Source organism: Pteropus alecto, unplaced genomic scaffold (genome assembly GCF_000325575.1).
Source record: "Pteropus alecto unplaced genomic scaffold, ASM32557v1 scaffold57, whole genome shotgun sequence".
Lineage (NCBI taxonomy): Eukaryota > Metazoa > Chordata > Mammalia > Chiroptera > Pteropodidae > Pteropus > Pteropus alecto.
In genome coordinates, this window is record NW_006442508.1 from 10,918,860 (window position 1) to 10,945,882 (window position 27,023).

At 33.8% G+C, this 27,023-nt stretch overlaps 1 protein-coding gene across 1 annotated transcript; it reads left to right on the plus strand.

The window, feature by feature from the left end:
- On the plus strand, positions 1–27,023 carry SRP72 (signal recognition particle 72). The gene is made up of 19 exons (XM_015597509.2): positions 1–155; positions 1,987–2,107; positions 3,762–3,885; positions 5,151–5,294; positions 5,375–5,486; positions 7,042–7,073; positions 8,322–8,446; positions 8,541–8,598; positions 12,941–13,072; positions 13,941–14,069; positions 14,856–14,928; positions 16,459–16,523; positions 17,888–17,983; positions 19,137–19,240; positions 19,377–19,454; positions 20,235–20,372; positions 22,173–22,210; positions 24,821–24,980; positions 25,615–27,023. Exons 1-19 carry the CDS (start codon positions 47–49, stop codon positions 25,790–25,792), a joined length of 2,016 nt encoding a protein of 671 aa, XP_015452995.1. The 5' UTR covers positions 1–46; the 3' UTR covers positions 25,793–27,023.

Genomic DNA, 27,023 nt, shown 5'->3' on the forward strand with positions numbered 1-27,023 from the left:
TTCTTCCGGGGCAGAGGTCGTCCCATCCCTCCGCGTTTCCTTCAAGATGGCGAGCGGCGGCAGCGGGGGGGTTTCGGTGCCTGCGCTCTGGAGCGAAGTGAACCGTTATGGCCAGAACGGCGACTTCACGCGTGCTCTCAAGACTGTCAACAAGAGTAAGTGTCCGGGCGGGTACCGGGGCGGGCACCGGCCGGCGGAAGGATGCGGCCTTTTTCCGGCGCTCGCGACCACCTCCGATTAGACAGACGCGGGCACTGTGCTGTGCCAGCAGCCCCCGCACAAACGCCGGGCAGGCGTGGCGGGCTTGGGTTACAGACCCTCCGCTCCGCCACACTATCGTATCCTCAGGTCTTGGGTAGTTTAGAGACACGTGTACTTCCTTCTTTACCAACCGCAGGAAGCGAGGACGGGATTTAAAGAGACCGCTGCTCCCAGCACCTCATCCAAAGTGTTTTCTTATTTGACGCTTCTATTTTCTTGTCTTATTTCGCTAATATTCCACATTGCCCTACTTTCTCCTTCCATTTAGTGGAGTGATGAGACAGTATTGCTGAGGGAGCTTGTTCTCTTGGGCCTCAGCGCGGGGGAGGAACCTGCCGGGGACACGTAATTTAGAGGCTAGTGCCGACCAGGTGAAAGCTGTACAGATTCAGGGGAGAGGGAACATCTGGATCTGGATGTCAGGCCTGCATTCTCACAGATAGAAGTCAGTGTCATTAGACCAGAAAGTGTGTGTGTGAAAGCACTAATATTTGAAATAACGTCGAAAGAAAAGTTTGGCCTGTTTTTTGCCCTGTAACGGATCATTTCGGCTAAACTGCCTTCGGTATGAGGTTTACTCATATTCTTTTACCCTTTACTAAGTAACTGTAATATGGCCATGCTTTTTAATGCTCTCTGCCGTACTAAATTCTTATTTACTGACGATGCAGCCTATGTAGATAGATCTGGAAATGTAATTACCGGGACAGGGTTTGGCTATTTAAGTAATAACGTACAGAATATGTCAGTAACATACAAGGTTGTATAAATAAATTTCGACAACCTGTTGCTCGGTTAACATGAAAAGAAGTGCTTGTGATCACAATGCAGTTTTGATAATTTGAGACATTAAGGAAAATAGATACTAATTAGAAATTCAATTCCTAAACTTGTTTTGAATTAACGTTAGCCTTTGGCTAGGCCTGCAACCAGTACTACTCAATAGTAATGTAAGTATTTTGTAGGAACTATTTAATCAAGGGCTGTCAGTTTTTTCTCCAATATACATATTTTTTTAATTGGCAGAAATTCCTTTGATTCTTAGAATTGGATTCCTTAGTTGCCCAGGAGTAAGGGGAGTGATCCTGTCATTTTGACACTGAACAGCTGTACTTCTCTTTGGTCATCTTAGGTGAAAAGAAAAATTTTGACTAGTTTTTGGATTATGGCCAGCAGGATAGATTGCATTCGTATACTTTACAGCTTATAGATACCTGCAGAATATTCTTATTTCATCTTCTTGATAACCTTGTAAAATAGGTACTGCTTTCATACTTGTCTTGAAGGTCAGAAAACTAAGATTTGTTGCTAGATGACTTGCTTAAGACCTCAAGGCATCTAGTGATAATCTTATACTCAAAGTCATTTGCTTCCAAATTGTACATGAACTTTTTTATTTCTCCGTGAAGTAATAAAATGTGTAGGATGTAGCCTCCAACCCAAGATGAAAAAGCTGGAGAAAATAGCTTCTTTCTTGCTTATTTCACTCACCTTTTTGGAAACATTCATCTTGGGAATCTAACTCACTGAAAATAAAAATTACTAAATTATAACTCTCTTTATCACTTCTTAAGTTAAAAATGAAGATCTACCTTTAAAAAAAATGTTTTGACTAATCTGCAATAAAATTGGAAATGTAGTTTCCTGAGATGGGGGTGGGAACATTTAGTAAAAATATGAAAAGGAAATGAAATTAAAAATTATTTTCCTAAAATTGCTTTGTAGTACTGCAGATCAACAAGGATGATGTAACTGCCCTACACTGTAAAGTGGTATGCCTTATCCAGAATGGAAGTTTTAAGGAAGCCTTGAATGTCATTAATACTCACACCAAAGTGTTAGCCAAGTAAGTGATTCAATTAGTTGTTTTTGTAGTTATTAGGAACACTTTTACCATAGCTATAACCATTTTCATGGTTTTTCCCCCCACTTTTCAGTGATTTTTGACCTGTTTCTTTCCTTCTTTTTTTTTTTTTCTGTTGCTTCCCAGTAGTGTTTTTGAAACTAGGAGTAATAGGAGCTGTCTATTCTGCTTTTAAGGGGAGCCTTTTCTTTACCCCCATCTTCCCTTTGAACCACTAAGAAAGAAGTAAACTGGAAGGATGTAGAGCGTAAGTGTAACAAGAGTTCTTGGAGGACATAAGGAGAACAAGGAAGCAGAAGTTTAATTTTAAAGGTAGAGAGGGTAGAACATATATGGTAGGGATGTATAAGTAGAGGCCACTAGGATAGTATAGCAGTCTTAGCCTGACTTCTGTGCCTACCTCCTTTGAGAATTGTTTAGGTTTGATTTTAGGCCAAGATCTTTCAGTGTCAGAGTTCTTTAGCAGTTTTGAGAATATATAATAGTATTTTTGCTGTTGTTAATATTTTTTATTTATCATTTCATGAAATGTGAACTTTTATTCAGAATTGTTATTGTAATTTTTCTTTACAGTTATGCCTAAGCCTCAAAAGAAATATATTGAAAAATAAGTGTGCAGCATATTTATTCTTTAATAAGATTCTGGTTTATACGTTGCAGAGCAGCATATAACATACTTACTTTTGTATAAGAAAAGGAGGATATAAGAATTTATATGTGTATTTTCCTGTATTTGCAAAAACATACTAACCAGAGAAACAGTAAAAATATCACTTGTAGGAGGTGAGGAAGTTAAGGTAGATTTGAAAAACAATGGGAGTAAAATCTCTCAGTATATACCTTTTTTTGTTTTTTTATTTGAGCTATATACATATATAATTAGATTGAAAACTAATTTTAAATCTTTACTAAAAATAAAAGGGAAATAAATAGAACACTGCTTTCTGCTAGTAAACATGTTTATGCTGAAATTCAATATTTTGAATTTTGACCATTTTCTGACTGAGATAGGGAATTTTGAAATAATTTTTCTTAGGCCAGTAAATAAAGGATATTGCCATTGCTTTGATAAATATTTTTCCTCATGGGTTATGGTTGAAACTTCAAAATGAGTTTCAAGTGTCACATTAATGTAGATGAAATTTTAGGTCTCTATATGTGTATTTGTAGTTTTGTGTTTACCTGTTTGGATACAAATACTATTTTTTTTTAAGATTTCTGGTTTTTCTTTGCTAATCATTTTCTATTGAACAAGTTCAAAGCAGCATTATATGGCTTATTTGATTAGTAGAATTAAGAAACTTCTATAATCTATTTAAAATAGTGTTCAGATTATCTTTGTATCTAAGACAATTATTTAGCTGGTTCATGATTTCATTCTTAAATGTTTGTTTCAAAAGGCCAATAATTCTGATAAATATGAAAGCAAAAGAGGCTAAGGAAATGGATGTACTATTTTCTGCTACTAATGAGCTGTCTGACTTTCAGACAAGTCACTAACCTTTGTCAGTTTCCTCATTTGTTGTTACTGGGGATTAAATAACTTCATATATATCAAGGGCCTAGAGCAGTATACAGTGAGCACTCTGCTGTGTTAGCTAGTAATCAGATACTGTTTTTTTTTTTCTATTTTCAGTAACTCTCTTTCTTTTGAGAAGGCATATTGCGAGTATAGGCTGAACAGAATTGAGAATGCCTTGAAGACAATAGAAAGTGCCAACCAGCAGACAGACAAACTAAAAGAGCTTTATGGACAAGTGGTAATTACTGCTTTAAATACCTGTTGACAATCACCCTCAGTGAGCATGACTCTGCCTATACTAAGGAGCAGGGATGAGGAACCGCATCCCATCCTAATGTTTCACAACACGTGCCAACAAACGAGTTTGAACATATTCCCTCTTCTTGATCGTCATACAAACAGTTGTATATGTGATGTACTATGATCAAATGACTTTCTCAGGGTAATTAAAAAATTAAAGAAAGTTAAGAGTTCTAAGAAATTTGGACTTTTTAGTTGGAAAGGAGCTTATACACTTACACAGTTTTGAAATTGTATTTATTTCTAGTCTTTAACTCTTCTAAGTTTAAAATAAAATCTTGATAATTTGGGTAAATTTAGCTAGTTCATGAAATCCTTGATAATGTCTTATTCTAAAGGTGTTTTGAGACATAATTAAGCCTAATGTAAAGGCTTAATTATATTAAGTAAAGCTATTAATGATGAGAGGACAGAAATATTATATTAGAACTAGCAAAATACTCTTTAAAGTTTTAAAAATGTCACTTTAGGGCAAATAATGTATTGACTTGTATAAATGGGTTAAAGAGAGATTTGGGCAAGTTCATGGATTGTAGGTCTATAAAGAACTGTTAAGATTAGCTAGCTGAGTTTAGGGTAAATTCTAGCATTTTGAGATTGATGAAGGGCAACAGTCTCTTTTAGACATGGTGGACTAATTGACACACAGTGATGGTTCTTATTGCCCTTTAGGACAACTTGAGCGAAATAAGCAAGAATTACGTTTTGTGTACTTCAGACTACCCTATACAATAGTTGTTTCTGGGAAAGAGAAAATGAAGATTAAGTGTAGTGAGTTCCTGAAAATATTAAGTCTTTTGTTAACATTTTTGCCCTGTTTACTGGAGCTTAGTAATCATATGTTGTGGGAAAATTTTTTTATTGTAAGTCATATTTAGATAACAGGGTGATTTCTATTACAGAAAGATTTTCTTTCATACCCCATTTAGGCACTTACCTAACCTCCAGAAGAAGTAAATACAATGACTTTTCTAACTGAATAATGCCTAGAAATCTGCAATGTAGTAGAAATTTATTGCAAGTAAGTTTTTGGAAGTATTAGTAGCCCACAGAACTAATTGAAAAATTATAAAGGAAAAATGATTGCCCATATTATGCTAAATTAGGTTTCTTACTAAGTGGTTTCAAAAAGGATTTGTATAGTATTAAAGGCATAACATCTTGTCTTCTCTGATTTTTTTTACTTGCTATTTGTCTCTTTAGTTATACCGGTTAGAACGCTATGATGAATGCTTAGCTGTGTATAGGGATCTCGTTCGAAACTCCCAAGATGATTATGATGAGGAAAGAAAAACAAACCTTTCAGCAGTTGTTGCAGCTCAAAGCAATTGGGAAAAAGTGGTTCCAGTGAGTATCCTTGTGCTACCCACACAGCCATGAAATGACATTCCTGTCGGGTGTTTGACTGGTATTTTGTTCCATGACAGGAGAACTTGGGCCTCCAAGAAGGCACACATGAACTATGCTACAATGCTGCATGTGCACTGATAGGGCAAGGCCAGCTGAATCAAGCAATGAAAATTCTACAAAAAGCCGAAGGTTGGAAATTTAAAAATTATTTGTAATTATAATGTGCCTGTAATTGTAATGTGCATATAACTTTGCAAAGTATTTCCAAAAACTGCATTTGACTTTTATGATGTTTTTAAAGAGAAATTATTGATTCAGTGAGAATTTCTCAAAGTTCATCTAGCCTTTCTTTTAGTTTTTTGATGATATCTCTTCTCTATTTCTCTCTAATCCATAAGCCAGACTTGTTCATTTTTAACCACACTGGACCTTAAAGTATATTCTGAGGAGTAGATTTTTAAACAAGTTACTATGAATGTTAAATGTAAATCGAGTTAATTAACGTCACACACTTACATTAGTACATGGCATTTCATATAAGCGTTCAGTACATATTAGTTACCATCATTGTTATTAAACAGGTACTCAAGTAATAACGTATATATGTTTGCATATATGCACACACATAACTACATTTATACACTGATAACACTATTCAAGTGTATTCTCCATTTAGTATGTTTTCATATACAATATTTACATAAGTTGAAGCTTTTAATTAAGAAAAAAAAGTATTAGAGAACTTATGTCTGGTCTTAACTCCTGAGATATTTATACTTTTCTTCTGTATACATTTTCCTTGGAAGCTATAAAAGTGATATAAGGACTGTGGTGAACTCTTGGGAGGAAAAAAAGGTGAAACCTCTTAAATGTTGAAGGTTAAAATAAGAACAAAGGTTAGAGCACCATGAGAAGAGAAACATGTTTGATAATTATAATTTCTTGATCATACTCAGTATTGACAGTGGTATGGGAGAAGAACATTCTTGTATATTGCGGGTTTGAGTATAAAAGTGATACAAACTTTGCAGTGAGCAGTTGATTTTAAAATTTGCATACCCTTTGATCCAAGAGATTTTTATTTCTAGAAATTTATTTTAAGGAAATAATTAGATAAATTCATATATGTATCTGTATGAATGCTAATTGGAAATATTCATAAGAAAGAAATTTAGTAACATGAGTTTTTGTCCTATTATTGCAACCTTAGGTTACCATACAGTCTTTAAAAATAATAATGTTAAAAATAATGTAGATCTGTATTTATTATAACATAAAAGATGTTCATAGCATAGTAAATGGGGGAAGGGAGATTTCAAAATCGTATGTAGAATATCCCGCTTTTTATTTTAAAATTCAGCTCTATATTTACATTAAAAAACACAATAACCAAAATGCTAATAGTTGTTAATCACTGGGCGGTAGAATTATTGTCTTTATTTTTATACTTTTCTATAATTGATTTTTTGCAGTCAGCATTTGTATTTTTAAATGTCCATGTCCTTAAAAAAAAATTTCTAACATTAAAGATTACAAATGAAAGAAAAAAGTAAAATAGCTAGAATGATCAGCGACTGATAATATTTATCTACTATAGTTGATGCTAATGATAAATTTCAAATCTGCTTGTTTTTAAAATTATCTTGAAATCTGCTGCCCATGAATTTAATTCTTGCTCTTTGAAATGGTGAAAGGAATGGGAGTGACCCAGCAATGTTAATTTAAAAATCATTTTTTCCTATAGATCTTTGCCGCCGTTCATTATCGGAAGATTCTGTAAGTATTTCACTGTTGTTAAACCCGCATTTTACACTTCTGACTAATACAAATTTGTAGGAGGCCTCATTGTAATATTTGACTTTTTGGAATAGATAGTGATTCATTGAATAGGAATCACAGTATAAGAAATACAGAGTAGAAAACCTATTGATTAGTTATGGAAGGAGTCTCTTAGGCTGAGAAATTAAAATATAAAAATTTTTATATGCCTTGTGCATTTTATTTTAAATTCGTATAAATTCTTTTATTTCAGATGTAGGGCTTAGGTCTTTGAATATGGGTGTGTTCATAGGAATTTCATGTTTTCATATTCCACACATAATTCAGCATTCATTACTTCATCTCCAGTTTTTTTTTAAGCACAACAATATCTTAAAGACAGTTGAGAAGTAGTTTTATTACAGAATATTTATAGATGTTAACTTTTTCACCAATCTTGCTGTTTTCTGGCTCACACCCAATTAGACAGTAATTTTCTTTAGGAACTCACCTTTATCAAATATTTCTGAGCATTCAACATAGTTTTCATTGAAACAAGTCTCTCTTCACACTAATAGTTCTTCTCTTACTATAGTAATTAAGTTTTATCATTTGCTTTTCAAACCTAACTGGCATATGGGATTGGAAGCAAACACACATGACTCCTGGTCAGCATATATACTCACCAGGTGAGAGCAAGGGTGCCAGGTGTAGTAAAAGCAGCCCCTTAGCCTTGAGCATTTGTTGTACATGGGTATCAGTCAACTTTTTTAGAGGAATGCAGAATATGGACTAATCTAGAGTATCAGTTAAGAAAGCTGCTGTTTTAATTAGAGAATTAGTTTCTGCTTTTGAAGTTCTTTATATGGTGATAATTAGAATTTTATAATCTTTGGACCAGAGTTATGGTAGAAGAGTGAAGTGTTTTTATAATGTGTTCTTATGAGAAAATTTTTTCCAGAATTGAAGGATATTGTAAAAAGTTAAACCCGCACACTGGATTTTTACTTTTTTTTCATTCTTAGGTTTCAGAGAATAATAATCAATGAGCTTGTTGCCATGTTCTTCTAGTATCTGTTTTTTTGCCATTCTCATTTAAACTTTCCTCTTTGGCTGGCAATTCCTAAATTTTAACATACTGACTAAGGGAAAATATTTGAAAATTATGTCTTTAGGATTATATATCTTTTGAATGTTTGGATCACTTGGGTAGTATGTGGCTCATTTGGAGAATTTACAGAAAAAAATATTTCCTCTTCTACTTAGGATGGGACTGAGGAAGACCCACAGGCAGAACTGGCCATCATTCACGGGCAGATGGCCTATATTCTGCAGCTTCAGGGTTGTACAGAGGAGGCTTTGCAACTTTACAATCAGATAATAAAACTAAAGTAAGTGAGTTGTTAAAATGAAGCATCTTTTATAGGAGATGAGGTTTCTTTTTTAAAGATTTGTTCCTTTTTGATTGTTGCTTGTTGTTCACAGGCCGACAGATGTGGGATTGCTAGCTGTGATTGCAAATAACATTATTACTATTAACAAGGTATGAAATATCCATGTCTTTCCCATTCTTAAGTTTTATACTGAAAGCATATTTCCTCAGCCTTGTCTTAGGATAAGTGTTCTTTTTTCCATGACTAAGTCCAGTTACAGCAAAATCACGATGGAAAGTGTTATTTTAACTTTTATAATGATGATGATTCTACAAGGTCTATTCAAGTAAAAAAACTTTTTGGTAATTACAGAGCCTGGACTTTAAAATCTTACAATTTTCCAAGTTTATAATAATAGAGAATCTCTGTTTGTTAGAGAAATAAATTGTTTGGACCTTGAAACTTTGTGTGCATGTTTTAGATGATTTTTTCATCTAGTGAGTATGAATGCAGGTTTTCTGTGTAATTATTCCTTCTCATGGTTTTCATTCGGTGGGAAGGGAGACATGGGCAGATTCTCTTTCTCTTCCCTCTCCCCCACCCCAAACCTATGTGTAAAATATTACAAATATGTGTATAGACAATCTTAGGGTATTATACTAGTCAGATTAACCACCATTTGGAACATTGTTTTAATGGAAAAACATTCCAAGTTCAGATATGAAACTTAATAGAAAATAAGAAAAGTAACATTTGGAGTTTTTTTGAAATGCCATGTAATTTTTCAAATGCCATCTCATGTCATCCTCACAATTAACTTTTTAGAAGGCAGTACTTGTTTCTAATTTAAGAGAGTATAACCTAAAGGCCGATAGGAGTTAAGTAACTTGTATAATGTCACAGCCAGTAAGAGGTAGAACTTGGAATCATATTTTAGTCTCTAACTCCAAAGCTTGCTCATCCTAATCCTTCATGGTACTTCTTTCCTCCTGTAGAGAAATACAGAGGGTCCCTAGAAGTGGGATAATGGCATTAAGAGGGCAGTAGTTATAGTATGTTACAGGTCATTTGACATGGTTTAGGTTCCCCAAAATTGATCCTGGCATTTGAATCTTAGCAATATATATTTATGAATAACTTGAAATGTCATTGAGAACAAATTCTTTTTATATGATAAATAATTGTGAGGAGGAGATTATGTGAAAACTTAATATTTCAACCTTAATGTAATTAATTATGCACAACTTTCTTCAGCCAGCAGGTATTTATTTCTGACTTTTTTATTCAGAATGGTGTTGGATACACTAGGTAATGATGAAACATAGTCTTAATCATTACATAGTTTTAAAATCTCATTCTGCTGTTGAAAAAATGTGCATGTTTAAATTTGTTTGAATACTTTATAATTGCAGTATATAGTGAAAGAAAAGATCTCTGGGTTGGCAAATTTGAGCTGACCCTTGAAGGAGGGATACAGTTTGAAAGTTATAGCAGCAGCATAAAGCAAATGAAATATGAAGAAATATTTATGGCTTGGGAGAAAGTGAGAGAGCAGAAGATGAAACATACACACTGGCTAGTTTTAAAAAAACAGGTTAGATTGAATGATATCAAAGTATAGGAGGTCTTCAAAATTAAATTTTGAATAAGTGCCATGATAGCAAAGTTTAATAGAAGTCTGGCAGTGGCATGTATGGTGAATTGATATCTGAAAATGGTGACATACAAGTACCAACTAGAAATATGTTTTTTTGAGGATTGATTTATATGAAAGGCAGTTTCTTGCTGTACATTAAAATAATTTCATATTGAGCTTCACACTCAGAAAAAGTAGAATTTGTTTTAGATTTCTTTTTTGCCTCCTTTTAGTCTTTAAACTGGTAGAAGACCTGGTTTAAAAAGCACAGTGAGGGTGGCTCCATATAGTGGTTAGCACATCTGCTTTACACGCAGGAAGTACTGGGTTCATGCCCCAGTTGGAGCCATGGACCATACCACAAGAACGCCAGGCCCCCCGGGTATACCAAGCCCCCCAAGTGTACTGGGTGTGCCAGGCCCCGGGTGCACTCCACAAGACACCCTACCTTCAGAGATCCAGTTCTTAAGGGGAAACATCCATAGGTCAGGGGTGGAAGTGGAGGAGAAGGGGATTAAAGAGGGGGAAAAATGAAGCACAGTGGTATCACTTATTTGCAAATCATTTACCAGTGGTCCCCAACCTTTTTGGGGGGACTGGTGCTCCTATGAGAATCTAATGCCTGATGATCTGAGGTGGAGCTGTGGCGGTGATGCTAATGTTGGGGAGCGGCTGCAAATACAGATGAACGAAGTCACTCGCCCGCCTCATACCTCTTGCTGTGCGGCCCGGTTCCTATCAGGTCATGGACCAGTATTGTGGCCCAGAGGTTGGGGCCCCTTGGTTTAACCAAGCTAGAAAACTGTGCACATAGTAGACACTCTGATGCTCAGTTTGCCCTTCTCAAAATGCAATGTGACTTAATTGTCTTCCTTCCTTGGAAAGTACATGACTTTCTATAATTTTTAAGAGGACTTTCTTTAGGAAGATAACATTGTGCTTGCCTCACACAGAAATTTCAGAAATTGAGCTTCTTTGTGCTTCTGCCTAGGTGAGAGGGACCTAAGGAAAAACAGTAGCTATGCTACATTAGTATTTTTTGTTAAAAATGGGTTCAAGAGCGGTATGACTGTATTTTTGAATTTTAATGATTTGCTTATGTAATGACAATACACCTGTCCCTTGATTTACACAGATTATCCGTTCCGCGTGTCTTTTTTATGCAGAAGAAAACCATGTAAAAAGAGTCCACCAGTACAACAAAAATACTAAAGAAATAGGCCGATATAAGTCATAAAAATATTTCACACATTTTAACGAAAAAATGCTAATAAAATTTCAGAAAAATAAAAATGTTTTATTTGCTGTTGGCGTCTGTACTCTAATCTAAAGCAGTCAACTTTCTCTTTTTAATTGGCACAAAATCACTATCTTCATCGCTTGAAATATTTGGAAATACTACTTTGGTTTCATTATTTATATTTTTGTATGATCTTTTTCCAATCCCATCTTTTGCTAAATTTTCATAAATTCTTCGATATTCGCTGCAACATTTAAAAAAATATTTTTGAAATTTTAAGGCTCATTGGATGTTTGGATCAATATCTAGAATTGCAGTTTCCAGTTTTGTGGCCAATTGAAGAACTTTGTAAATATCTTCTGCAATGAATGAAAGTGATTCTAGGTCACTGCTGTATTCGTTGGAAGGATGGGCTTCAGATATTAAGTATTATTATTCATTATCAGTTAATTTGTGATCAAACAGTAATTTTGTTAATATCATCTACATTCAAATTGTCAGGGCCTTCTTCTTGAAATTTATTTAATTAATAAATTAAGTTAATAATGCCAGTTAATCTCTCCTGTTGTTGGAACCATATTCCCTGGTAAAACCACTTCTGGCCATATTGCTTTCCAGCAAGCATTTAAAGTTGATGGCTTTATATCACTCAAAGCTAAAGCAATATTCTTGATACAACTTAAAAAATTGAGTATTTATTCCAGGCTTCTGTAACTGCATGTGATTCATTATTTTCAAGTTTATTTAAAAAAATGATTAAAACTTCGTTTAATATAATTAATCTTAAAGGTGGAAATAATGCCTTGATCGAAAGATTAGCTCAAGGAAGTTGTATTTGGTGACAAATATAAAACTTTTATATTTGGATGTTCCAAATTGTGTGGATTATCAGGTACCTTATCTAAAAGTAAAAGTATTTTAAAAAGAAGACATTTTTCCTTCATATAATTTTTAGCTTCTACAGCAAAACATTTGTGAAACCAATCCTGAAAAACACTAATGTCACTTGTGCTTTTTATTTGCCATCCAATGAATCATTAATAATTGTGTTATTAAGTATTAGTTCTTTGTATGTTGCCGAGTTAAGCTATTGTTTCTTAGAAAGAGTAATCACCAGTAATGGAAATGAAAAAGAAAGAACTGTGTAAAATGAGACTGCGTAAATGGAAAGCTTGTATAAAAAGACCATGTAACCGGGGGGCAGGGAGTGGGGTGGCGGGGGAGTATTTACTGCGTTTAAAAAAACTCACGTAAAAAAAGTACCGCGTAAATCAAGGGACAGGTGTATTTCAAAAAGGAATGAGTTTGTCATCTAAATTCTAAAGGGCCTAGTTTGTAGAAATTGCAAATTTAAATATCTTTGTAGTCCTAATTTCCAGTGTAGAATTTGGGTTATCCTTGTGTACTTTTCTTCAAAAAGCCATTAATAGTGGAAAGATCAAAGAAAACCGAGAACCCAACACAAATTTATGTGCATCTTAGGAACATAGACACCCCAACCAGGCAAATGTATTATTTTCCAAGCTCTCTTATGTTTATATAAAATTACTAAATGAAAGAGAAATAATGCCTTGGAGTGTTAAAAGATTTAAAATCTGAGATTGCTGTTAATTATGGATGAACTTTTCTTTGTCAGGACCAAAATGTCTTTGACTCCAAGAAGAAAGTGAAATTAACCAATGCAGAAGGGGTAGAGTTTAAGCTTTCCAAGAAACAACTGCAAGCTATAGAATTTAACAAAGCTTTACTTGCTATGTACACAAACCAGGTAGGTAACAGAGCTCTGGTTCCTCTGGCTAGACCTTTTGGAGCATGGCACATGAGGCATAATGGGTGTATCAGTTCAACTTATTTATATTTTTTGTTTATATTTTATCTTAACCCATGTGTTCTTCAAAATGTCTTATATAATAGTTTGTTGGTTAAACAATTTGTTCAGTTCTTTGTAAAGGTGTGCAGTTGGTGGCTTTTAAGAAAATACTATTCACACCTATAAAACATGATCTAATTTTCTCATTACCTTATTTCTGATCTCTCTGAATTAAAGTAAAACTCACCAAAGATGCTGATCATGATTAGAGATTTAAGATCAGTTTTCATATTAGTTTATGCATAATCACATCAAGTTATAAATGTTAAGGAGGTCTATTCTAACCCTAACATGAATTAATTCTAATTAAATTATGATTGTATACTCTTCTAGAGCAGACTCAGTAGGAGAGTGAGAAGCAGTAACATTTTTATTATTTAGAACTGAGTCAAGTTATTCTTAAATACTTTAGCAAGAAATACCTATACATTTTGTTGTTTTGACGCAAAAGCTAGTACTTGATTTATTTTTTTTTTTTAAACAAAATTCTGGAATTTAAGCATCCAAATGAATGTTTAGAACTCACCCTTTCCTAAGTGCTTATAGAACTCATAGCTTAAATTCAGTAAATGGAAATCTTTTTCTTATACAAATACATTAAGAATAGATACTGTAAACCACTTCTTTCTCCCTAGGCAGTTTTTTACTTATTGTTTTGTTTCAACTGATTTCCTTCCCTCTTCCCCCTACTCTTATTTTTGGTCACTCTGTTTAATTTCATAAACCAGCTTATTTTTGGGATGTGGGGGGATATATTGTCTTTTAGGCAGAACAATGCCGAAAAATATCTGCCAGTTTACAGTCCCAAAGTCCTGAGCATCTCTTGCCTGTGTTGATCCAAGCTGCCCAGCTCTGCCGTGAAAAGCAGCACGCAAAAGCAATAGAGCTGCTTCAGGTAAAGGAATTACTGGAATTCTTAATGAGGTGTCAGGTTGTTGCCGCCTTGTTTCATTTTCATTATGTTATAATAATGTATAAGCTTATAAATTTCATGAGAAAACTGATAGTTAATATACCACTAGGCAAATTCCAGAGTATCACTTTGGTTAATTCTTTGTTTTATATAAGTTTGCATTAGTATATATTTGCCATAAACTCTTAAAGAATGCTTTTCATTTGTAGATCCATTTGATGTGAGTTAAGAATTTGTTTTAGGCTTAAAATACCAGAACATGCATAACTCCTTTTTCAATAATGTATTCTCCAGTAAGTTCCAATCCAAAACCTCAAATAATTACAGAGACCCTGACTTAATTTTTATCAGCCTGTTAAATTATGTTTGAATTTCCTGAGGGTAAATTGGACAGGGTAAAATTAAGATCATCCTCAGGGGCATCCCTAGCAGGGACCCTCAGTAAAGAGGCATCATTTGAGTAGCTTTCTTTTAAAAAAAAAAAATTTGTAATAATAAATATAAATATAAAAATAATAATTTTAATTATTGTTTATTAGTGGCTTCCTGGAAACTTGCATTATTGCATTTTTTTTCTGGAGCATAATTTTAAAGCATAGTGGGTGGTGGATAAAATCTTTTCAAAGTAAAATTTTGACCTAAAACCAGAAATTTAATATTTTAAAACTGTATTTAAATTTTTATGTAGCTAGGATAACTAATTGGAATGTATGCAGTTAGTTGTACAAATTAAATGTGATCTTTTTTTCCCCCAATTAAAAATTTTAGGAATTTTCAGATCAGCATCCAGAAAATGCAGCTGAAATTAAGCTGACCATGGCACAGCTAAAAATTTCCCAAGGTATTAACAATTATTTTGTCATGATTAAAATGTCATTTTAATGGAAACATATGGTTGGAATAATTCTGAAGTAGTTGTAGACTGTGATTTAAAAATTTTTGCATAATGGTGAAGCATAATTATTGCTATGTTAAACATGAAGCTTGAGTGAGCTCCAACAGATTTAGTAGTGAGTTAGTTGGCCTCTTCTTGGGTTATTCGAAATTGCTAGAATGATTCTCAGTTTATACCTTGAAAGTCTATAGGAGCAAAGGATTCCTCTGTTCCAAAAGACCATACTTACTCAAATTTCCTGGATATGTTGTGTATAGAAATCCTTATATCTGTCACTTGGTAGTATTGCATGAAATACTTTGCATTCTGATTTTCAGAATTTCCTAGCCCTTTATCCTTTATTTATACTTTACAACCCATGTTTCAGGGAGAGAGGCAAGGAAATTGAATAAGAACTGACATTTCTGAATCTTACAGAAAACAGCTAGTGTTTTGTCCATGATTTTGAACTAATCTTGAATGATTATCTAGACTTGTATTATCCATATTTGGTAGCCACTATTCGCATGTAGCTATTTTAAGTTTAAGGTAAAATTAAATAAAATTTACAATTCAGTTCCTCAGTTGCGCTAGCCAGTATTTCAGAAGCTTTCTAGCCACATGTGGCTAATTGGACAGCATAGATGTTTCCATCATGACAGTTCCATCAGACAGCTGTGGTATAGACCTGCATTCTCAGTGGGAGTGATAATTGATTTGGTTGGAGGGGGGTGTAAAAAAAAAATCTTTGATATTATGGTGGCTAACATGAAATTTTCATGGATAGAGGGGAGGAGAATTGGCAATTAAAATATATCTAAAAAGACTCTTTACTAGGGTAGTTATGAAAACAAAGTTGAGAAACACTGCTGGTCTCCCTGTTACCTCATTGTCACATTTACTTCGTTTCCTTCTTTGTTTCTTTTTCTTTTTCCCACCCTTCTTTTTTTCTTTTTCTTGCTCTTCTCTTTTTCTTCATTCCTCATTTGATTTTCAGTTTATTTTTGGAAGGTTTATTTATTACAATAAAATTACTGAGAGAGAGTCTGTCATGGTTTTTGTTTTGTTGTTTTGTCTTTAAAGATTTTGGAAGGTTTAGTTTTTGTGATTTGCAGTGAGTGGAAAACAAGAATTTTAACACTGTAGGACATTTTCCATTGTACTCATATCTACAGTAACATATTTCAGAGCCTTTAGGGAAGGATTCTGCCTTTAAATTACAGTTCTGAAAAAGGAGAAATGGAACTTAATAGATTGGGAGTTGAGAGATGACTTTTCTAGTCATCTACTGTTAACTTTTTTTGTGGATGTAAGCAAGGCTTATTGTTTCTTTAGTCAGTTTTTCTTATCTGTAAAATGAATAAAGTACATTTTCCCCAAGATCCCAAAGCTTGAGTGTTTAGAGATGTTATGAAATATGACTATTAAGTTTCTTGTCTTTTTTTTCTATAATATGCTTTTTCATTGTGATGCTGATTTTGTTTCTAATCTCTTAAGGTAATATTTCCAAAGCATGTCTAATATTGAGAAGCATAGAGGAGTTAAAGCATAAACCAGGCATGGTGAGTTTATATCTAAAATATCATAAGACTGAAAAAGTAATAGAATTAATAGTCCATTGGTATGTTTGATGTTACTTTGTATTCACTTTATATTCTGCTTATTTTTTAATATATTTATAATATAGGAGTAATAGTTAATAACAGTTACTTTCTGGTATAAATTTAATTCATTTCGTGCTCTGCTTTGCATTGGTTTAATCAGATGTACCAGACACTACTTAGGCCTTATATTACTCTGACGCCAACCTTACTTAACCTAAGACCCATATAGGGAATTTTCTTAGCCTAAATTACCATGTCCTCGGTGTTGTTTCTTTGCGTTAAAATAAGTTAGTAATAGTGCCCAACAAATTTAGTTTTTAGTTCTCTGATTATTCAAGCATCACATGTTTAGATTAATATAGCTGTGAAAGCATCTATTTTAAAGTAACGACTAATTCTATAGTGATGGTATGTGCATTTATTGAAAAGGGACTGTTTTATTCATGTCTGCATTCTCTAACAGCTTGTTTACAGTTGGCACTTAATAAGGGTATAACAGTATTATGATAGTGCTTTCTTTTAAAGATTTATATTTTAAAGACTGGCCTACAATTACTTTATGATAGAATCAAATATATATGGCTGAAAATAAAATTTCTAATATTTAATATCTGGCTTTCTGTTATCTTTCAAGAAATTTATCTATTTCACTTATTGGATTTATTGGCATAAAAGTTGTTCAGATATTCCTGTAGATCCTTGTGTTTCTGATATTGGTTATTAATGTCTTCTCTTTTTTTTCCAATCAGTCTGGCCAGAGGTTTATCAGTTTTACTGATTTTTCTCAAAGATCCAGCTTTTTGTTTCTGTTTCTTTTCTGTCCTCATTACCTATTGTCCCTACCCTTATCACTCCACTTCAACCACCTGAGCCTCAAACACACTGGGCAAGCTTTTCACCGGCTTTATGTAGCTCAGGTCACATGTGACTGACTCGTGGGAGTTTAGCCATGCTAATGTGTATACCATACTTTCATGCACTTGAAAGTCCAGCAATGTCTGATTATATAAACTAATTTTCTAAGCACTTATTCTCAATTTCTGTACTTACCGTGTTGTGGATTGGTAACCATTTGTTAATTGGCACTGCTTTAAAGGAAAGGTATAGTTTATAGATAACTAACTTTGTATTTGGAAAACACTGTCATTGTTTATGGTACTTCTAGTTATTATGCTCCATAATATGTCAGTTTTTATGATGAATTAGGTACTGGCAGAAAGCTTATCTTTTATCTGCAGTTTCTTTAATGTTTTCCATTTTCAAAAAGCTTATTATGGGAAAAGAGGAATTTTATTTACTAATTTATACCTTTGGCTGGGTAGGTATCTGCATTAGTGACCATGTACAGCCATGAGGAAGATATCGATAGTGCCATTGAAGTCTTCACACAAGCTATCCAGTGGTATCAAAGCCATCAGGTACAACGAAGTAAAATATTATTAGGGCAAATTTTTACATAAAAATAAAAAGCCACACTATTAAACTCAGAATTTAGGAGAATTAAAACAATTAAACTCACTATTTAAAAGATGGAATGCTATTAGACTGTCATATTCAATTTTTTAAGTATACCAAATCTAAATAATCCTAAGTAAGAAATGGCTGCAAAATGAAAAAAAAAATCACTGTTATGTTTTCTGAATCTCCTTCTTTTGTGTGCGTACCTGTGTTTGTGTGTGTAATCTCAATAAATAATGTTAATAGCACATGACTGCATATAAAAAAATTCATCTTTAGTGGCTAGAGAGCCCATGGATGGTAGTAATTGGTAGAACAGTAGTATATTTTGACCCTTGAACAACACGGGTTTGAACTGCACAGGTCCATTTATATATGGATTTTTTTTTTTTCAATAAATACTATAAATGTGTTCTCTTATGATTGACTTAACATTTTTTCTCTAACTTACTTTATGTAAAAATACAGTGTATAATACATATGACATACAAAAATATGTGTTAATCATCTGTTTATATTATGGTTAAGGCTTCTGGTCAACAGTAGGCTATTAGGTTTTTGGAGAGTCAAAAGTTATATGTGGATTTTAAACTGCAGGGTTGGGAGTCATCTCCCACAACTCCCATGTTGTTCAGGGGTCAGCTATACATGGAATAATTGTATATCATGTCTCCATATAATAGGAACATCTTCATTTTTTCCAGCATAGACCTCTGCATAGGCAATATCCAAAGTATACATATGTACAAATGGCATATGTGTTGTTAACAGTATTAGCAGTAGAGAGATATCTGTGTTCTGGGAAGTATTAAGTTAATGTTGGAGAACTATGGTGACATGTGTTTAAAATTTGGTTATGGAGGTTATTTTTAGTTGTGGACAACCTGATTAGAGCTGGATTGTGTTCCCAGGTTCTAAATTGGTCATCACTAATTTGCCTACCCCCTCCTGTTTATGTGTCCAAATTTGTTTTTGTTGTTTTATGCATTCCGTAAAACTTAAGATGTGAATTTAATGGATAGGTCCATTGTAAGGGTCTAATAAATATAACTCCATTGACTTGCTTGCTAGATATACCTTAAAACTTTTTTTTTCTCTTTTTATTGAAACTAGCCCAAATCTCCTGCTCATTTTTCCTTGATAAGAGAAGCTGCAAACTTCAAACTCAAATATGGGCGGAAGAAGGAGGCAATTAGTGACCTAGAACAGCTATGGAAGTAAGCTCTGAAAGGTGGAGATGTAGAAATCCCAATTTTATTGCTGTTATTTGATACAAGGGAGTTATTTTGCTTGTTTATGTTATTTTAACCAGTTTTATAAACTGTTTAGTAACTTTCTTATTTCTTCTTTTAGACAAAATCCAAAAGATATTCACACCTTGGCGCAGCTTATTTCTGCTTACTCACTTGTAGATCCTGAGAAAGCAAAAGCGTATCCTTTTCATTGTTCCAGATAGCTCCCAAATAGCATACTAGATCTCATCCGATACCTCTTTTGACCAGGACGTTTTTGATGTTGTAAATTTTAACAAAATAAACAAAGCCTCCTTTTAACCAGTAAAAACAAAAATGCGAATTTATTAGTCAATGTGACTGAAAATTACAGCAATAGATCCAATATGGTATTCAGCTTGATCCATTAGCAAAAATAAAGTCGTCATGGTACAGCTTATATCTCTCCAGCAACAAAAAGAAAGGAAGCATATTTTACCTGAATAGTTGTACATGATTCTGAAATGTCATTCTGATTGAACTGTCTTAGGTCACGTGCCTATCTCAAACAATAATGTTAAGAGCATTTGGTGCCCAGATTGGCTGAGTTTGGATCTTGTGTGCTAGTCCAATATGGGTGTATTCCCAAAACCGAGGTGGGATGGTGGATGCTAAACACCCACAGGTCAAAACCTTTGCAGTGAGCAAGTTGATGTTTTATAAGCTTGACAGTTGTTTTGGAATAGAGTTTTTATTAAGCCACCACCTAGAAGTATGATTACCGAGTTAAGGAATAGATGATTAGATTATGACTCCTTACGCTTTCTTTTCACAGTATATGATATATAATTGACCTTATGACCTCTGATATGTTGTTTTATAGAAGATTTAAGAACTTTTTTTGCATCTAAAAAAGACAGTTTTTTTTCCTGTCAGCATAGATATATTGGGAGACATATTTATATGTATATTGTATTCCTGAACTTCAGTTCTATCCCAGTCTTAGTAAACACTTGCCCTCATCAGATAGCATGTCTCTAAAAGTAGATGTTGAGGCTCTTGAAAATTCTCCTGGTGCTACATACATTCGGAAGAAGGGTGGAAAAGTTGCTGGTGATAGTCAACCAAAGGAGCAAGGGTAATGTTTTTCATTGTAACATTCACTAATGCTGATTTTAAATTATGTAAAGCATAAAAATATATTCTTATAAAAACTGCATATGAATAACGTTTAAGTCCCCTTTGTTTCTTTTCCCTTCTTTTTTGCTGTGCCCAGCTCTTAGTCCTTGTTTCCTCCCTCCTCCCTGGCCAAGAATTAATTTCTGGCATTAATTTAGTATGTATCCTTCCAGATATTTGTGTTTACACAGAGAGATGGTTTAGAACTATTTTCCTTAGGTTGGATTATTTTGTTTTTTATAGAAGTGGGATTATATTGTACTGACTGTTTTCAAACTCACTTTCTTTCATTTAATAAGTTTCAGATTTTCCCATATTCTATATTTCATTCTTTTTATGCATAGTATTCCAGAGGCCAGCTGTGCCCTGCTTTATTAATCTGTAAGTTATTGGTATATTTAGTACATCATTTAGTAATTCTAAACCAAAGTTCAGATGAACTTTATTTTGCTAATTTGGTGGAAAGGTTAGCCAGTTTCATTAACTGTAAGATGTACATTGACCTTTAAGCTTTTAAATTTCAGCATATTATTTTTCATTAGGCGTTATTAATGTCTTTTATGATGTTTTGGATACAAAGATTTAGTTTATTTTGAAGATGTACTATGTTGACACAATATAAATCATGGTCCTTGCCCTCAAGTCTAGCAGAAGGCAATGTATGCTATGATTGTGCAGGCCATACTGGACTACACCAGAGGGAATAATCTTTCCTAGAGACAGAGGTTAGGAAAGGCTTCATGGAGGAAGCGATTGGGTTGATTCTTGAAGAAGATGAAGAAGATGAGGTAGGCAAAGTTTGAGCAAAGCAAAAGAGTAAGAAATGGCAGAGAATCTTTGGGAAATTACAGATATGGCCTTGGAGTATGGATTCGTAGGGAGACAATTTAGAAGAGTATTGCATAGCCTGGGTGAGAGAGAAAGCTCTGAAGTAAGACACTGTATGTTGCTTTTCTCACTCTTCAGGGTACCCTGAACTTCCACAATTGAATGACTTGGTAGAGAAATTGTTGCTTTCTCATCTTTTTAGTTTACTATTTCATAGTTCCCATAGAGATATATCACATGTATGTACAGAGATATTTTTATGTCTTTTCACTGTAGCTGTCAGAGTATTTAACAGTTATTTTGAAGTATTTTCTTGATTTTTGTCTGTATGGTCTTTTTAGTGCCTTTGGGGATGGGGTCAGTGTACTTAATATTTTATTTACTAAAAAATTCAACAAACTCATAAGGTTCCAAACTTGAAAAATGAGAAAGTGCAGAGTAAAAAGTCTTCCTCCCATCCTTGTCTGCCTTACTCCCTCCCAAGGCCAGAACCAATGTTACTTGTGTTGCATATCCTCCTGGAGATATACTTTGTATGTGTTATACCTACACATGTTCTTCTGGCAGAGTTTAATTTTCTGTTCTCTAGTTTTGCCAAACATAAGGGAACTTACCACAGTACTGTAGATTTTCATGCGTGTGCAAATTTCTTTTTACATACACTTAATATGTGCCAGTGTAAATGGTATCTGTTTTCTGAAAATAATTGTAACCTTACCACTCTTTTCTAAACCCCCTTCCAAAAACTACAATGTATGAAGTTTGATTAAATTTAACCTGAGTTAAGTATCCCAACTAGTTTATTAACTTTGATGAGCTGATGCCAAATGTTAAACACCTTTATGATAAAGTACTCAGTTTGCTCTTTTGCACATGCTTAATGCTCTGTGTTTTATCACACTGATGCTAATGATTTTTTTTCTCTTTGTAGACAGGGAGATTTGAAAAAGAAGAAGAAGAAAAAGAAAGGTAAAGCTTTTTCTTTTAATCTTTGGATTTCTTTCTATAAGATAAAAGCTTGAGTTTAGCCTTATAGAGAAATCTTCAGATATAAATACACTGTTCTTTCTTCTTGTATCTTTGAACACTTGAGTTTTTTTTGACTATGGCTAACATTTAATTTTATTATTTTAAAGAGTGCAACTCTGAATTCAAATTGTTGCTCTACTAACATTGCTCTTTTTCTGTGAGTGTGAACAGGTTACTAACATACCTAAGTTTTTCATCTGTGGGGTGAAATATGGAGTATATACCTGATAGGATTAAATAAGATACTACATATAATGCTCTTAGAACACTGCGTGGTGCACAGTACGCTCTTATGCATTAGAGTGGTTTGGGCTACAGGTTTCATAGGACTCCATCAGACTGACTTAAGTAAATTTACTGTTTATGAAACTGGCAATGGAGGAAGGTTAGCATCGAGGTTGGTTGATCCAGTAGTTGTATCTGTTTGCTCTGCTGTACACAAAACTTAATACCATTAGAATCTTAGGATGTTTGTTGGAAAGAGGAGCACATACTTGTCATTTACATCCATCAGGACGAAGAGGGCCTCTCTGCATTTGGCAAATCTTTCCCATTAATCTCATTGGGCCAACAGAGGTCAATGTCTGTTCCTGAACCATTAACCATGAGAGTGCTATACATTGATTGGCATAAACTGTCTTAATCTGTGGCAGGAGTGGGTGGAATTGTCATGCTTGTCTTCAACTAAGCAAAGCTTATGCTTGGAGCCACCTATCTGTTTCTGAGTCTTTGGGAAATCTGTGGTCCAAATCAGGTTGCTTCCTGATTTTTTTACACTGCCATTTTAGGATCCAGCTTTCCAAGTTTATTACTACTACTCCATCTGGTTTCCAGCTTCCACAATTTTATTGATAATATCTTTTCTCCTATTCTTCCTTCTTATGTGTTTATTGTCATTTTAGTGGAGTTTGGGGACTGTGCAGAAGCTAATGTTTGCATTCAGTCCACTGTCTTTAACTAGAAATCTTATTCTTCACTTTTGTCACAGTACTTGGAAATTGGTAAAAACTCAAATATTTGTTTTGTGTTGTTTTATATATTAGTAATACTTCATGAGAACAGGCGATAACTATAGGTAGCAATAATTTACAATTTCACTTTTTTCTTTTTTTTTTGTCCTTGCCAAATGAGCAATTTTTAAAACTTAGAAATATATACATATGCTTATTCTAAAAACAAAGTAAAATAAAATAAAAACAAAATAAAGGTGATAGACTTCTATCATTATAGAATGGCATAGAGTGGAAAATTCCCTACCCCACATTCATGTTCCCAGAAGTAATTACTTTTTTGTATATAGAACATATATATACATTTACATGCTCAGGTAGTAAAAGTTTTTACAAAGCTGATATGAACATATCAGGATAATTTCTTTTAATCTTCTGTTTTAGACTGTATTGTGCAGACATTTTTTCCAAATTATTAAATATAGTTGTACTTGACTTTTTAGCTAGTTGTGTAGCTTGCTATAGTGGGGATATACTATAATTTATTTAATCATTCTTTTATTGATAGGCATTTAAGTTAGTTTGCTATTTTAAAAAATATCACAAAATATTTTTAGACACATAACTTTGAGGCTTATGGTTTCTGCAGGGTAAATTTCTAAAAGTATAAATTTTGACTGGTACTACTAAGTTGCTCTCTACAAAGGCTATACCAGTAAACACTTCTGCCAGTGGTATTTGAGTGTTTCCTACTATCTCACCAACACTGATATTATTACTGCTTTTCATATTTGTTAGTTTGATAGAATTTTTTACCATTTTCATTTTTATTCAGTGAAGCTGAGCATCTTTTCATATGCGTGTTGACTTATTTCTCCTGGCTGACCATTTTTACAGCTATGCACACTTTTTTTGTGTGATTTACCTATTGATTATCAAGAACTTGTTCTATATTAAGAATATTATCGTTAACCAATGTCACCATAAAAAAATTAAAACAAAAAAAGAATATTAATCCACTGTTGTATAGTATGCATTTTTTTGTTGCATATTTCTGTTAAAAATGTACCTTTTACCAAATGAAAATTAATTTTTTTATGTAGACATATCTGTAAAATCTTTTCCATGTTGACTTATTTCTCCTGGCTGACCATTTTTACAGCTATGCACACTTTTTTTGTGTGATTTACCTATTGATTATCAAGAACTTGTTCTATATTAAGAATATTATCGTTAACCAATGTCACCATAAAAAAATTAAAACAAAAAAAGAATATTAATCCACTGTTGTATAGTATGCATTTTTTGTTGCATATTTCTGTTAAAAATGTACCTTTTACCAAATGAAAATTAATTTTTTTATGTAGACATATCTGTAAAATCTTTTCCTTTATGGCTTCTGAATACTGTGTCATGCTTAGAAATAAGGCATGTGAGATTATACAAATAATCACCTGTGAGATTATACAAATAAAACTTTCTCAGATAAATTTTTTTTAGTTTTAATGTTATTTTTTCTCAGGTTTGGACATATTATTTAAACAACTGTGTTGAAAACATTATGAACGGAGCTCTCATTTCTTCATCAATTGTTACACAGGAAAACTGCCTAAGAATTATGACCCCAAAGTGACCCCAGATCCAGAAAGATGGCTACCAATGCGTGAACGTTCTTACTACCGGGGAAGAAAGAAGGGTAAAAAGAAGGATCAGATTGGAAAGGGGACCCAGGGAGCAACTGCAGGAGCTTCATCTGAACTGTAAGTTACTGCTTCCCGATTGAGTTCACTCAGCGTAGGTTGGTTCTTTCTGAAATTGCCCCAGGGTCATGTGTGAGAATTTTTTAAAATATTGTTTAAGTATGAGAAGTACAGTCAGATATCTTTGATGTTTTGCAGTATTCTGTTGTAAAGGAAGAAAAAGTGATACTTCTGGTTTGATTGTATTGTAAATACTAGGATTGTATGATTTTACCATAAATAATTAGGATCCTGTATCTTCAAAAGGAAACTAAATACGCTGAGTCATTCAAAGTACTAAATATCTAGATAAAGACATAAATAAATAATGTGACTAGAAAGAAGTATTAGAAATGTTACTTATATAAGTTATTTCTACATGGTAGGATTATATAGGTCATTTAAATTTTTTTCTTTTTTAAGCATTCTAAAATTGGCATGTACCGTGTATTACTTATTCTTTAATTATAAAGCAGTAAACATTTTATTCAAAGGGAAAATGAATAGAGAGCTGGGGAACCCACCTTAAAAGAAATAGAATGTGTCGGGAAGATAGTTCAGAGTGGAAAGTGAAATCCATGTATGTACATTTTTGTAGCCTTTTTCTTTGTTGAATATATGAATGACCAACACTTTCCTGATCTCACAATTTCAGGGATGCCAGTAAAACTGTGAGCAGCCCACCCACTTCCCCAAGACCTGGCAGTGCAGCAACAGCATCTGCATCTACAAGTAATATCATACCCCCAAGACACCAGAAACCTGCAGGGGCTCCAGCAACAAAAAAGAAACAGCAACAGAAAAAGAAGAAAGGTGGAAAAGGTGGCTGGTGATTAGAACATCCTTGTTGCAGGCTATTTTTAAATTAGTCTTAGCGACACTAGGAACATAATGGTAACACAGCAAGAAGCACAGAGCTGCTCCCTCTCTCATCCCCATATTTTCATAAAGTTATTTTCTTGTGCATCAAACAGGAAGACATCTTCCTCAAACTCTGCGTGGTCTGACTTGGCCTATTTGTACTACCTAGCTTTGCGCAGATGATGAGGACTCAAAATAACTGGGCATTTACCCACTTTGATATCTATTGCATCCTTTTTCTTTGTGTGCTGGTGTTTTTGTTTTGTTTTGTTTTGTTTTTGTTTCACAAACAAGGCATGTTATCTAAGATTTCCTAGGATATAAACAGAAACTACTTCTGTTTTAACTAGAGTCCAAAGATGCTTGTTCCTCTCAAGTCCCAGTTTAAATTATGTCTTAGGAGGCCTTGGGAGACTAAAAGTGGAATCTTCTGAGCATTCCAAATATCTGCTTAGAAATATCATGTGATAAAAAGGGACCTATTAATACACCGGTGTTCTTCACTTCATTACCTGTGTGGCCACAAGAGTAAATGTCTTGATTAATTTTACCATAAATTCTTGGTCATGTGATACTGGAATATGCAATATTATATATAGTACTAAAAATTATGTTTGTATGTTTATACATACATATATATAAATTAGGACTCCTTTGTGCCCCCATATCATTTTCAGATTATGATAACATGCTGATTTAGCACTATTAAAAAACTCAAGGAAACATCAATGTTGTAAGAAACTGACTCTTATACTCAGTGTTTTACGGTCAGATGGGGTCAGACTGTCTCAATCAGATTTAATGGTCCCTATCAAGAGCATGACCATTGACTTCCTATGTAGAGAGGAAATCAAAACCAGAGTTCAGTAGCAGGCAGTATTAAAACAGTATTGTTTGGCCCAATTAATAAATACTCAGATGGCTCTTCTTTCTAGTTAGAAGTACGACTCCTCATTACCCTTCCCAAAGCGATGGAGTATTCTACAGTCAGTCTGTGGTGTCAGTGTTGCTCTGGTCTCCTTGCTTACAAGCCACTTTCCCACTGAACAGTTGTGACACTGAACAGTTGTGACAGATGCCCACCCTTGTTAGTACTCATTTTATGCTACCCAAAATAGCATTGAATTTAGACTTAAGAGTTATTTCCTTATGATCATATTACTCTGTCCTTGTTAATAAAGTGCTGCTGTGTTTGACTCTGAA